General features: G+C 42.2%; 1 protein-coding gene across 2 annotated transcripts; it reads left to right on the top strand.

Moving 5' to 3' along the window:
* The first annotated feature begins 116 nt into the window (after positions 1 to 116).
* ska1 (spindle and kinetochore associated complex subunit 1) lies at positions 117 to 13,927 on the top strand. 2 transcript variants are annotated; one of them, XM_042340659.1, is made up of 7 exons: positions 148 to 219; positions 2,092 to 2,212; positions 5,827 to 5,951; positions 7,084 to 7,178; positions 8,437 to 8,571; positions 12,171 to 12,340; positions 13,068 to 13,927. In XM_042340659.1, exons 2-7 carry the CDS (start codon positions 2,125 to 2,127, stop codon positions 13,214 to 13,216), a joined length of 762 nt encoding a protein of 253 aa, XP_042196593.1. In that variant the 5' UTR covers positions 148 to 219; positions 2,092 to 2,124; the 3' UTR covers positions 13,217 to 13,927. The 2 variants fall into 2 exon arrangements, with proteins under 2 accessions (XP_042196600.1, XP_042196593.1); XM_042340666.1 differs by lacking the exon at positions 2,092 to 2,212 and having other exon boundaries at positions 117 to 219.
* Positions 13,928 to 14,860: the final 933 nt, after the last annotated feature.

Genomic DNA, 14,860 nt, shown 5'->3' with positions numbered 1-14,860 from the left:
AAATAATTTCTCCCTCGTCCCAGCCCCTCACTCGCTCGGGTCACGCCCTCTGCGCGCGGCGGCCGCTGATTGGCTGTCGTCGTTCCCCCCGCCCCCCTCCCCCCCCCCCCGCGGCGCGAGCCCGACTGGGCGGGAAGATTCAAATGTTTGAAGCGAGGACGACCGTTAACGGCTGCGAGAGTCGAGCGGGACCTGAGACCGGGGCCTCGCGTCAGAAAGGTAAGGAAAAGCCCGAGAGGCTTTGGTCAGCGTTACTGAGTGATTTTAGAAGGTAAAAGTCACCCACATGTCCCCAAGAGGAGAGCAAACAGCCAAGAGGTACCTCAGGCAGGTCCCCCCCCCCCTCCCCACACTCCAAATTAATTAATTAAACCCTTCAAAGCAAACGAACAATAATAATGTTATTAATAAATAACGAGCCCTCCCCTCCCTCCCCCCCCCCCACACAAAAAAAAACCTGTAATAAATTGGGTCATTTTCAATCCACGACTGTCTGTGGGGACACCGCTGCGCGCGAAGCGCTTCGCAGAACGCACTGTAAAGTGAATTGACTGTATATTTGTGGGCGGACGCGGCAGCCGATGGCGCACAGCGGTGCCCCCGCAGACAGCCGCGGATTGAAAATGACCCAATTTATTATAGTTTTGGGAGGGATTATTATTGACCTTAACACGGCACTGGAGCGTCAGCCCTGGACCGTGAGCTCAAAGCCGCCGCCCGCGCGCGCGGGTGGGCTTCAACCCACCACTTTCCGACTTGGAGGTGAAACTCTCGAGTGATGGAACTTCTGGGCATAGGAATAAAATACACAAAATTTTGCACACAAAATATTGGCCGCTTGCGTGGGCAAGTGCTGTGCCTTTGGGAACGCTTGCTCTGTGGGTGTGATTATATATAGGATGCTTGTGCCATCCTGTGGCATTGAAGTCGTACTACATGACCTTAAATTTAAATCACCCCAATTTATTCCTGAGAAATGTAACACAAAGATGGGCTGTTTGAGAGGAAGGTTTTGTGGGGGCGGTGCGGTGCGGACTAGGAAGATTTTGATGGAGAGAGAGAGCGAGAGAGCAGGAGTTGGTAATGGGTGAAGTGCTTGAAGGAGATGAAGGAGCGGGAGGAATAGGGGAATGAACCGAGGGAGATTTGGGAGACGGGGGCAGTCGGGGGTGTAAGGTGTGACCAGGCGGGAGGTTTTGATGAGGGGGGTGGAGTCACTGGGACAGCCAGGTTTCTGTGAGCCCAAGGAGCTATATATCTCACCCTGCACATCTAACGCATCATTGCAGCTTTTGTAGTGGACATCAATCAGTACGCCATTCGCTTGAATGGAACAGTAGATCCCTGGTATACTGACTCCCTGATTCCCTCAATGGTTTGCGAAGAAAGGGGCTTATTGACCTGATTCCTGAGTATAATGCACGGTGGAACTCGCTAACAACAACAGTGATCCGGAAAGAAGCGCAAATGGCCATGCTTTCATGTTTTTAGGACACTAATTATCACAATAAAGTGTATAGATATTATATGTACATTATATAGGGAGAGATATGTGTGTGTGTTTATATTATGTGTGTGTATAATACTGTAATTATAATCTTGATCACAAATGCCCAGTCTGTGAAGCGCTTTGAGATGTCTCACCAAAGTGATAAGGCACTATATTAAATGTTAGTACTATTATTATATTATATGCAATATGTTCTTAATAATAATAATCCTTGCATTTGATATAGCGCTTTTCACGTCTTCTAGACGTCCCAAAGCATTTCACAGAATATGCTGTAAAGTGAATTGACTGAATATTTGTGGGCGAAACTCGGCAGCCAATTGTACACATGTGCAATAATTAAAGGCAGGTTTAGATCGTACTTTTGGGTGTTATGACATAGAATATTCAGTTTTTCACCCTCTATTTATTGCACTATTTTTGGCCAGTCTTTGTTCTCAATGGATTTTAGCCAGAGCTGTAGACTATCTGAGAGGTGGACAGTTGCCTCTTTACAAATGCTTAAGAAGTATATCACTGTAGAGCAGAATGCGCCAATGAGGTAAATTCCCATACTAAGCCATTTGATTTGATGTTGTTAGATTTGGTTGAAGAGCTGTCCTGATTTGCTAAGGATGACCTCGACGGATTTGCAGGATTTATCAGTTCACATGAACAACAAGATATCTTTGATTAAAAGGTCCCTACAACTGAAGAAAATGGGTGAGTTTAACTACAAGAACAAAAACTATTTACAATTATACTCTGCAGCCTGCATACTCACCTGTACTAAACTCTGTATTCCCATTACACAAGTTCTAGCCTATCGCCGGACGGATCAATTTCAAGACCCTCACACTGATTTTCAAATCCCTTCATGCTCTGCCACCTCCATACCTCTCCGACCTGCTTACGCACAGCCTCCACTCGACTGTCTCTGGCCTCCTGAAAGTCACTCGTGCCCTCCATTCCACCATTGGTAGCCACACTTCTGAAACTCTGGAACACTCTTCTTCTATCCCTCTGCCTTTCCCCTTGCTTCCCCATCTTCAGGTCGCTCCTGAAGATCTTCCTATTTGACGGTGCCTACAGCCCTCCCCCCACCACATCGTGTCATGCTCCCCCCCCACTGTCAAGAGCTCTGTGACACTAAAATCCCTGAGGGTTGCTATATAAATGCAGGTTGTTGTTGTTATACAGCCCTTTTCACTATGGGAGGATAGTGAAGCCTGATGTGGTGAAAAGCACACATCTGATAATGTAATGATCCCTCAGTACTGCACTGAAGAGCCAGCCTGAACTATAAAATTAGTTATCCACAAGAATCTTGTAACATATTGGTTAGCACGCTCACAGCAACAAAACAAAATTACATTTATGGAGTGCCTTTCACGTCGGGAGGACATCACTTTGCAAGCGAGAGTACCTGGGGCAAAACTTTAGGCAAATTTCCTTACTCCACATGCCTCTGTTTACTTAGCAGTAAGTAGGAACTGGGTTGTTGGGGTAGTAATCTCTCCTCCAAAAAGATATTATTTCGATACTCAATCTGACTTTTTGTGCTGAGCTGTTTCTCCCCCAAGATGCAGAGTCAATTCACTTTACAGTATATTCTGTGAAGTGCTTTGAGATGTCTCAGCTATGTGATAAGGTGCAAGGATCTTTATTATTTATTCAAATGCACGTATCTATTATTTATCAAAATCCATCATTGGGTTTGAATCACAAACCTTCTGATTCAGAGGCAAGAGTGTTGCAAACTGAGCCAGTATGTGATACAAAAGGCCTTTAGTTTATTTAATACATCTGTGTCTGCAAATACAATAGGAGAATTTGAATAGATGGCAGATGTGATGGCATTTTGATGAACTTTAGAAATCGCAGCTCACACAGGAGACAACAAGTTGATTCATTGCCATTTCAAGGGCTCTCTGTTAAACATCTTTTGTCCTCATTTTTGTGTTTTCACTATTGTGAAAAGAATTGCCATTGAGTTTTGGAGGTGAAAATTGGCAAGTGCATAATAATAATAATAATCCTTGCATTTGATATAGCGCTTTTCACGTCTTCTAGACGTCCCAAAGCGCTTCACAGAATAGACTGTAAAGTGAACTGACTGTATATTTGTGGGCGAACGCGGCAGCCAATTGCGCACAGCAATGTCCCACAAACAGTCGTGGATTGAACATGACCAATTTATTATTGTTTTGTTTTTTGGAGGGATTATTATTAGGCTCTGTTTGGAGTAAGGAAACTTGCCCAAGGTTTCGCCCTCTGCCTGGAATTGAACTCGGGTATCTCGCTTGTAAAGCGAGTGCTCTAACCACTGAGCCACAGGACTCCACGCATACTCATGGGAAATGGCAGGCCTTCGTTTTTACACTGTCAGAAAAATGACAGACTGAGTAAGTCCCAGATTGGAAAGTGTGTTTCATTTATCGAAAGGTATTGCTGCTTCAAGGGGAAGCTGTATGTCATTCCCCATTGCCCTACACCCTCCCCCTTCCCAGGCTTTGGAGTCCTGTAGTAATTTGGTGGAGCACTCGCCACGCAAACAAAAGGACCTGGGTTTGATTCCCGGTAGAGTGAAACCTTAGGAAAGCTTCTTTCCTCCACGCATCTCTGTTTACCTAACAGTAAGTAGCTATCTGTTGTTAGTTGATTAGCAGATAGCTTTGCGGGGTAATAATCCCTTTTTTTAAAAAGAATCCACGGCTGATTGTGGGACACTGCTGTGTGTAATTGACTGCTGTGTTTTGATCACAAAATATACGATCAATTCACTTTACAATATATTCTGTGGAGGGCTTTGAGATATCTCAATGATGTGACAAGGCAAATGCAAGGATTATTATTATTATTTGACAAACCAGTTGGCCCCAAATCAGTTTGTGAAAGCTATTGAGCCAGCCTTCAGCTCCTTTTGAAGCTGCCACCTTGTGGGTGGCAGCATTTCTGAGCTGCTTTGTCGAATACCATATTAAAGTTGACTTAAGCCAGTTAAATTGTGGAGTTTTTTATGAGCTGGATCGTTATGCAAAGTTAATTGATTTTAAATATTGTGTTCTCTCTGTGCTTGTCCGGCCTCATACTGTTTCATACTGCGCTGACTGCGTTCTCCAATTAAGGAGACTGTTACAGGGAACATCTCCACAGGTGGAATCTGAGAAAGCTGCACCACAAAGCTGATCCGGTACCTTTGAGAGTCAATGTGACCTTCCCCTCCACCCCCTTCTACTGCTTCAATCCCTTTTAGAAGGTTGAGGGTGGATCTAAATTGAGGTTTTAAAATAATAAAGGGATTCGATAGGGCAGCTACAGAGTAACTTTTTCACTGGTGAGGGAATCCAGAACAAGGGGGATTAATCTTAGAATTAGAGCTAGGCCATTTAGGAGTGAAATCAGGAGGCAGATTTTCACACAAAGTGCAGTGGAAATTTGGAACTCTCTCCCCACCAAAAAGGCTGTGGATGCTGGATCCATTCACATTTTCGAGACTGAGGTGGATAGATATTTGTGGGGTAAGATAAGGGTATCAATTGCTGTGCACAATTGGCTGCCACGTTTCGCCCACAAAATATACAGTCAACTCACTTTACAGTATATCTTTGAGAAGTCTCAAAGTTGTGATGATGCGCAATATCAAATACAACGATTATTATTATCAAGGGATGTGAGACAAGGACAGGTAAATGGACTTGAGGTACAGATCAGCCATGATCTTATAGAATGGTGGAACAGGCTCAATGGGCTGAATGGCCTACTCCTGTTCCTATGATAAACAGTAGGACAATGCAGATTGACCTGTTTGTGATGCTTTACATTGTAACCTAATTCCATTTACCCGCCCTATCCCCATATCCCTTAATCCCTTTAGTTTTTAAAAATAAACTTGGGCTCTTCAGCTTCAGAGATTATCTAATATGGTAAGAAGGAACATTTTCATTATTACTGTTATGTTATTACTGTTATGTAATTACGGTGCCATAATGTACATTTTCCTTCTCAAAGAACGCTTCATTAATTACTGTATTTGTGTACAAAATTTCACAAGCAACCATTAGGTTAGGATTTTTGACCAGGACTCTGGAGGAAATTCCTTTCTCTTTTCCAATAATGTTATGGAATCTTTCACATCCACCTGAAGAGGCAGACAGGATCTCATCTGAAAGACTGAACTTCTGACAACAGATCCCCCACACTACTGTTGGGAGTGTCAGCCTAGAACTTGAGCTCATGACATGGAGTTTGAATCCACATTGACCAAGATACCAGTATTATGAACTGAGGCAAGATGACTCCTTCCTTATACACAATCCCAACATTTCTGTCATTAGGTTATGATCCTTCTCAGACAAAAGTGCTGCAGAAGATTGAGCAAGAATTATCTGACATCTGGTATCTGTTAGATACATTTCAGGCAGAGATACTGCGACAGAAAACTGACCTGAAAGTTATCAAGGTAAAATCCTTCATATTCCATTCACTGGAACTTCTCCAAAATGTCCTACGTTTTTCTGGTTATTGTATGTTGTATCTGTGAACTGTAGTGTCTTATCTTTCATTTTATGTTTCACTCTGGTCACCGACCTCCTTCCAGCTCGGAATCAGGTTCCGCCACTGTTAAACATTGCCCTGAGTGGGGGACGGGCGCTATATAAGTGCAAGTTGTTGTTTATAGAATCAAAAGGTGGGGGTGGGGGGCGGGAAATTTACAACATTTCCTAACCAATTTAATGTGCATTTTCACAGTGTATCTGTTATGAAGAGACAAAATTTCAGGTGATAATTATAACTAAATTTAGATCTGAACACACTCGCAGCTTTTGGACAATGGGCTTCTGTGAAACTTTTGCTTGGTGTGTTGGATTCAAGACCAATGGAGAGTAGAATAAAGCATCTTTTAATTGGCTAGAAATAGTATCCAGATGTTGCTTTAAGGGAGGCAGATTGAGATAAATTAGGTATCAGTCTGGCTCAGTTGGTAGCACTTTCACTTCTGAATCAGAAGGTTGTGGGTTCGCCCCACATCAGGACTTCAAACTCAAATAATCTAGGCTAACACTCAAGTATTGCTGGGATGTGCTGCATTGTTGGAGATGATAACCTCCGGATGAGATGTTAAACCTTGCTTCAGGTGGATTTTAAAGATCCCATGGCACTACTACTTGTGGACCTGTAGCATATTGTTCAGCGCACTCACAAGCGAGAGGTTCCGAGTTTGGTTCCCTGTCAGGAAAACCTTAGGCAAGTTTCCTTACTCCACACTCTCCATTTACCTAGCAGTAAGTAGGAACCCGGTTGTTAGTCAATTAGCAGATTGCTTTTTCTGGGGATAATAAACCCTTAATCAAAAAAATAATTTGGATACTCAGTCCACAACTGTTTGTAGGACACTACTGTGCGCAATTGGCTGTTGTGTATTTCCAACAAAGTATACAGTCAATTCACTTTACAATATATTCTGTGAAGCGCTTTGAGATGTCTCAAAGACTTGATAAGGGGTTATATCAAATGCAATAATTATTATTATAACAGTTGACAGTCCATTAGTTTTGCCCAATTTTTGACGTTCAATGATTTGATTATTCTAGGATCTCAGAAATTCAGTTGATGAAACTCATAAAACAGCACAGCACCTCGTAGAAAATGTCCCATCTCATCTACCAAAGAAAGCTGCTCCAACCAGGTATGTCGAGATCTCATACAAGAGATGATTGTGTAGTACGTGAATGTGTTTGTCATAACTGTTCCTAATCCAGTAGAAATATTATTCAGCGGGAAATACAGGAGGTCTCAGTTATAAGCGTCCTTCGATATAGTGAAGATCTACTGTGCAAAAGCAAGCACCATGCTTCTGGTTCTGACTAGCCAAGGTCTGACTTCCAGATCACCAGGTTGCCGCTGTTATCATTTTCTGCAAGATATGCATAGAAAGTGTCGTTGATGTCACTTCCTCCTATGCACGCGTAACTTTCTGCGCCCTCTGAAGGCAGCGCATCTGACAAATTTCAACGGCAAACCGGAAGTCAGTTTATTTTTTATGCTCCTGGTTTATAATACTGTTAGTGAGACATTGGCCTCAGTCAGTTATCGAAGGCTGAGTTGCTTGATCCTGTAAAGGATTTCACTACTCTATTTGGAAAAGGTTTACGTTACCCCTTAAAGGGATCATTTGGTTAATTTGGGCTTTTTAACTAGTATAGTTATTATATTAGTTATAAACTAATGTAGTTACTTAAATTACGAAAATACCAAGTGGTCTGCATTTTTTTCAAATCTGGAATTAGGTAGGAATATTGGTCAGATAGAGCTCATGGCTCAGAAAGTTCAAAGCCCCACATTCCAATACGATACTGGTGAGTGCATTGTTGGAGTTGCTGTCCTTTAAATGTTGAATAATATTAAATGCTGTCCTTTACTACAACAACAACTTGCCTTTATGTATAGCACCCATCATGCTACACGGGTAACGTCTCAGAGCACTTGAACATTAGATGTTAAACCAATGCTTGTTCAGATAAATATTAAGGATCCCAAGATTAAATTGGAAACTACAAGGGAGTCTACTACCAGTGTCTTGCCAACAATCCTCCTCCATATTAAGCAATTTAAGCACTTTAGGCTGTTTGTTTGTAGGTCCTTAGCTCTTGCAAAAATCCCTCCCGAAAAGTAGTCTCCAAACTTCACAATACTTATTGTAAAGAACACTTGAAATATTTGTAAAAATGTAAAAGTGCTGCATTAATTTTTTTCTTTAACAAGTGGCTAAATGGTCTGTTTTATCAGCAGTGCAACTCTTAAACCTGCATCAGATCTAGGGTTCAAAGTTATTCTTTTTGTTATCTCGTTATCTCATTTTGTCCAAAATCATAAGCATCCCTTCCATCTCCACACATTGCCATCTGCACCATCTACTATTTGTCATCCTGTGCTTGTATCTCTAGCTCAGCAACCCAGAAAACTGAAGCAGTGCAACCGGATCCTGATAAACCAGAACACACAAAGAATTCCACCAAACCCAAGCAATTTGTTCGAGGGATGGAGTTCCTTGTGATCGAGGAATTCAACCAGATTCCCACGTAAGTAGCAGACTCCCTGAAATGTTAATGATTTTGTCTAAAATGTTTGTATATTCCAGTTTATTTTTGTAAAAAATACTGAAAACTAGACTAAAGAGATTATAAGATGTGTTTAGTTGAACTTGTTTGTCTTGTCCCCACCCCATCTCCATCCTCCCTTTCCAAAGTTCGGGAATGAGTCGTTGCTTCCCAGCTTGGTTCCTTCCTCTTCCGCCACGTTCCTCACGAATCCTCCAATCAGGTTTCCGTGCTGCCCACAGCAAGAAATGGCCTTGGTCAAAATGACAAATGGCATTTTGTCCATCTGCGATCAGGGCTCCCTCGGCCTCCTCATTAGCCTTGCCCTTTCTTCTGCCTTTGACACTGTTGACCATTCTGTCCTCCACCACCACCTCTCACCTCAACCTTCACAGTTCTGTCCTTGAATGGTTCAGATCCTACATTTCCGCACTGTCTCCACTTTGTCTACACAAATGGCTTCTCCTCCAGCCGCCGCACCATCTCAGGGCTCTGCGTTGGTCCTCTCCTCTTCAATATCTACGTGCTCCTACTTTGTAACATCATCTGAAACATGCGGTCCAAGTATGCGGATGATACGTAACTCTATCTAACTCTGCCTCCGCCCTCGACTCCAGGACCCCTGCTATCTGGCCACAATATCTGTCAGACATGAAGTCCTGCATGAGAGCTAACTTTCTACAGTTCAATGTCAACAAGACTGAGGATCCTCACCTTGTTTCCTCCCTTACCCCCTTCAAGGCATTTCTCAAGACCGCACCTTTTCTCACCCTCCTACCCCCACCCCTCTTGCCCCCCTGATCTCAACCTCTGGGTGGGTCCAAATCACTGTTTGTCCAGCGCCTTGAGATGTCCTGACGTGAAAGTCGCTATATAATAATAATAATAATAATCCTTGCATTTGATATAGCGCTTTTCACGTCGGGAGGACGTCCCAAAGCGCTTCATAGAACACACTGTAAAGTGAATTGACTATATTTGTGGGCGAACGCGGCAGCCAATTGCGCACAGCAATGTCCCACAAACAGTCGTAGATTGAAAATGACCAATTTTATTATTGTTTTTGGTTTTGGAGGGATTATTATTAATTATATAAGCAGGAGTAATTATATAAATGTAATTTGTTGTTGTCGTCTGTTTATTTCACCTACAAATTGTTCTCTTTGTCTATTTATAATAATAATCTCTGCATTTGCTATAGCTATATTGCTATATCATGTCTTTGAGATGTCTCAAAGCGTTTCACAGAATATATCGAATAGTGGATTGACTGTATTTTGTGGGCAAAACTTCTAAAGAACAGGTACAGTTCTAGTTGATAGGGACAAGATTTGGTATTACTAAAGGTTCTCCATTACGTGTTAAACTGTGCTTTGGAATACCCACCCGACTTTGGAATATACCGAGGATGCTTCTCAATACATGGACGCTGGCATCATGTGCTGTGGGGTATCTGCTCTACTCTATGCATATCCCTGAGCTATGTGTCAGCCAGGCGCAGTGGTAGCACTCTTGCCTCTGAGTATGATGGTTGTGGGTCCAAGCCCCACATCCGGCTATGAAATCACATGGTCTAAGCTGACACTCCAATGCAGTGCTGAGGTTGTTGCATTGGCGGAGGTGCCATCCTTTATATGAGACGTTAAACCAATTTCACTTCTCATACCAATTGCCTATTCAGGCAGACGTTAAAGATCCCAAGGCATTATTTAAAAAGAAAAAAAGAAGTTTCTCCCAGGGTGCTGTACAATAATCCCCCAAATAAAATTGGGCACTCACTTCATGACTGTTTGTGGGACATTGAACATAAGAATTAGGAGCAGGAGTAGACCATTCTGCCCCTCGAGCCTTCCCCGACATTCAATAAGATCATGGCTGATGATCTGTAAATGGATGTAATCTGTAAATCTGTAAATGGCAAATGGCTGGAGTGTTTTGCCCACAAAACACAGTCACTCCACTTTACAGCTCTTTGAGATGCTTTGATGATGTGATAAAGTTCTATATCCATGCAAGGATTATTATTAATATTAATAAATTCTCAAAACAATTGAGTTAAATCTCTCTAACCGCTCTGATCTACGTCCTAAATTAGAGCTGCTGTCATTTCTCCAAGTGTGCTTTACCAGTTTTCTAGTAGCAGTTCTTTTGTCATCTGACACCTGATTTTAAAGCTACATTTTCTATCTTTGCAACAGATCATACACACAACCTGATACTTTTATTTCCACAAACCTGTCTTATAGGGACCTTTCCATTAATTGCATTAGCTGTATAAACATCGTGCAAGTCCTGTAGCTCGGTTAGAGCACTCGCTTTGCAAGTAAGAGACCGGAGTTCAATTCCAGGCAGAGGGCGAACCCTTGGGCAAGTTTCCTTACTCCACACAGAGCCTAATAATAATCCCTCAAAAACAATAATAAATTGGTCATTTTCAATCTACAACTGTTTGTGGGACATTGCTGTGCGCAATTGGCTGCCGCGTTCGCCCACAAATATACAGTCAATTCACTTTACAGTGTTCTATGAAGCGCTTTCGGACGTCCTCCGATGTGAAAAGCGCTATATCAAATGCAAGGATTATTATTATTAAGTGGCTCAGAGGAAGATGTATAGCTTCCTGATAAAGGTAGAAGATTTATAAATAAAGATAAATGGTAGTATTATTTCACAGAACTGTTCTATCACGTGCGAGTGAGCTGATAAAGCTCCCCTGTGTAATGCATGGCTTGACCCATTCACCGTTCCTTTAAAATGGATGACTCGTCTGCAAAGGGATTTAGAATTGCTTTGTGTTCCCTCCATTAAACATTGTAAATGGTCTGGTTTCTGACTGCCCAAGGAAAGAACCGATTCACAGCAAAGGAGCATGACAAGAGAAGGGAAAAGGCTCTCTGTTTGGCCTCCATTCTATTCCTATAAAACATAAGGAGGGAGGGGAGGTGATAGGTAAACTAGTGTGTCCTCTGGATTGAACTGCCCTGAGAAGCAAAACCTTAGATCAAAGCCAGCAAGAACCGTAGTAATTCAAGTCACAGCTGGTGGTCAGCTAGTCTGGCACATAAATGAGACAAAGATGTAGATGTCCTCTATCCTGCAGTCCCAACCCCTGACAGGTCAGGTGCTAAATTTACAGATATATCCAACAAACAGCAACAACAACTTAGATTTGTACAGCGCCTTTCATGTCTGGACGACGTGCCAAGACAATGAACAGTCAGCAAGTTGGACCCGAGCTGGGGATTAGGATCAGGTGAACGGCAGGGAGGGTAGATTAGGAAGATCACCAAATATGCAATCGAAGAAGAGGGTCTTTAGATGAGTCTTGAAGGAGGCAAGGGATGGAACAAGGCGAAGAGACAGGGATGGAGATCCAAACGATGGCGGCAGAGAGGCTGAAGGCCTGACCGTCGGTGGTCGGGTGAGGGTTGTGGAGCAGACCGGAGCCCGTTGAGCAGATGTCTATATAAGAGTCCCCAAAATTCCTTATTATTCTCTTGAATAAATTTGTTCTTATCTCATCGTATCCTCCCTGAATTTCTGTTTCTTCATTTTGGGGCTGTTTCTTTCACATCTTGCAGGTACATGAAGGGCCGAATGACGTACGATCAGATCAATGCTGTGATCAAGGAGTTGAACGATATTGTGAAAGCAAAATACAAGATTCTGAACCAGCCACTGAAATCCATGAATAACACCACTCGCAACCAATACCATTCCTTTAAAGAACAGGAGGTCAAGGAAACAAAAGGTAGGGGGCAAGAGATCCTAAGAATAAATGAAACTTTAAAAAATTGGTCACTCACTTCCCTACCTTTTGTGGGACATTACTGTGCACAATTAGGTGATAGTAAGAAAGCGAGCGAGGGAGAAAAAATGTGCACAATTGGGTGCCAGCGTTCGCCCAAAAAATCCACAGCCGCTACACTTTACAGAATATTCTATGAAGCGCTTTGAGCCATCTCAACAATGTGATTAGGTGCTGTATGAAATGCAAGGATTATTATTATTAATAAGGTTCCTTTCTCTTCCCCTCCCCAACCATATTACACACTTCAGTGTCTAAGCTGTCAGTGTTGATAATATTATTGCATTTAATATTGCGCCTTATGTCATTGAACTGTCTCAAAGTGCCACACATAATTTACTGTAAAGTGTAGTAAAAGACTGTATAAGTGTAGGCAAACTGCATACATACATACATACATACATACATACATACTCTGCCCACAATCTTCCAATCATCCTTTGAGATTTGAAACGTGCTGAAGATTACAAAGGTGAGGGATGTTCAAAGAACCCCTCAATGTGAAAGGCAATTTGTTGTTGTTGTGTTCAAAGCCTGTCTTTAAACTCCACAAGATATTTGCTCAACAGTTTAGTGCAGTCGACCTCTGAACGTGATCCAGAAAGGATAGTTCCAATGCATTTGCAAGCTCAAATTAATAAACTTTCATGCGTTTCTCTTTCTTCTGAAGGTCAATATTTCTTTGTAGAAGCCGACATCAAGGAATTTTCCAACCTCAGGGTTGATAAGAAGCTGCACGGAGTCTTTAACGTCCTGCGGCACTGCCAGCGAATGCGGGAGGTCCGTGGAGGGAAGCTGGTCCGCTACATGCTGCTTTAGGAAATCCTTTCCATGTTGGACTTAGATTGGAAACCGAAGGAAGTGTATCCTGTAATTAAGGCCGGAAATGGATCAACCCAAGGAAGATTTGTTAGAGAAATTACTGTTTGCTCTGATTTCATTGCTTAAAAGAAGTACACTACGGCCATACTTACCAAAGGACTTTGCTATCCTGTGGGGATATTTACTCAAACTCTCAACGTGATCTGAAAAGGATAGCTCCATAATTTGGCAAATTAATAAACTTTCTAATTATTCCAATGATTCCAGTACTTTGCCCGCAACCAAGGCTCAATGTGTGCTTTTGGAAGGCGAGAGTGCTACTAACTCGGCCGTGTTAATTTGGGGATTTGGTTGGAACGGAAATCTATTGCGAGTTTTGAGAATTTACTTTCTGAGGGTTTTTTGGGGGGGATCTGTGGGATTTCCTTTGCAAGGTGCGAGTCCAGCAGTTCCTTTCAGATAAGACGATTAGGAAACCGTGTCAGAATAGGCCATTCAGCCCATTAAAAAGGCAACTATCTTGTGATCTGTATTTCACCTTCCTTCATCAGTGGGAGTGCAAGTTACTTTGTGTTCCTTATGCTGCGTAATAGTGATCACAAAGATTTGTGGACTCTGCAGAGAGTTTTTCTTTTGAAAGTTGTTCTAATTTTATTGCTTTATTTTTGTAGATTAAACAATAAAATAAACTGCTTCTGTTTATAACAACAACTTACACTTATATAGCAACCTCTACACAGTCTCAGAGCGCTTAAAACAGGGGGAAGCTTTAAATCATTGCACTATGGTAAGTGGAGGTATTCACCTGTAGATACAGTCACTACATTTTACAGTAAGTACTGTGAAGTACCTTGTGATGTTTTGTCGACATAAGGCATGTAATGTACGGCTTATGCCTGCAGTGGTTAGCGCCCTCGCAAGCAAGAGGGTCTAGGTTCCATACCCTGGCAGGGCGAAACATTAGGCAATTTTCCTTACTCCCTCTGTTTAACTAGCAACAAGTAAGAAGCCAGTTGTTGGTTGATTGGTGGGGGGTTGCTTTCTGGGGGTAAAAAAATCAATCCGCAACTGCCACACTGCTGGGTGCAGTTGGCTGCTGAATTTTACAAAATATACAGTCAACCACTTTACAGTATATTCCGTGAAGCACTTTGAGACGTCTCAATAACCTGATAATGCACTATATCAAATGCCAGGATTATTATTATAATTTCTCCTATTTTAGGGATTCCTCCACCAGGGGGAAGAGTTTCCCCTACTTAGCTTGTCAATTTCCTGCATTATTTTCATCAACCCAATCATTCCTTAATCGCCTTGGCTCCAATGAACGAAAGTTGATTTGCCTAACCTGATCCTCACAGCTAAACAGCTTCACACAAGGTATTAATATCTGGTAAATCATCATCAGAGACTCCCGGGAGGATAGTTGATTTGCGTACATTAATATCATAAACAGCCATGAATTAAATGAAACAATTATCTGGGTGATTTTTGACCAGGAGAAACGACCTTATCGAATGATGCCACTGAACAGGTTAAATATCTTACGCAACACCTCAGATTTGGGAGGGGAGGTTCAATGATGATGATTTGGAGGTAGAAGTGTTTTTTTGGCAGTGGAAGAAATCCATTAAAATATAT

The sequence above is a fragment of the Callorhinchus milii genome, unplaced genomic scaffold (assembly GCF_018977255.1).
Source record: "Callorhinchus milii isolate IMCB2004 unplaced genomic scaffold, IMCB_Cmil_1.0 Scaffold1, whole genome shotgun sequence".
In the NCBI taxonomy this organism is placed as follows: Eukaryota; Metazoa; Chordata; class Chondrichthyes; order Chimaeriformes; family Callorhinchidae; genus Callorhinchus; species Callorhinchus milii.
Note: the sequence above shows the minus strand (reverse complement) of the source record. Positions and strands in the feature narration are given on the sequence as shown.

Coding starts and splice junctions, on each gene's coding strand:
- ska1 (XM_042340659.1), top strand. CDS start 2,125: ATGACCTCGACGGATTTGCAGGATTTATCAGTTCACATGAACAACAAG. Junction 5,952..7,083: donor CTGACCTGAAAGTTATCAAG/GTAAAATCCTTC, acceptor TGATTATTCTAG/GATCTCAGAAATTCAGTTGA. Junction 7,179..8,436: donor AAGAAAGCTGCTCCAACCAG/GTATGTCGAGAT, acceptor TTGTATCTCTAG/CTCAGCAACCCAGAAAACTG.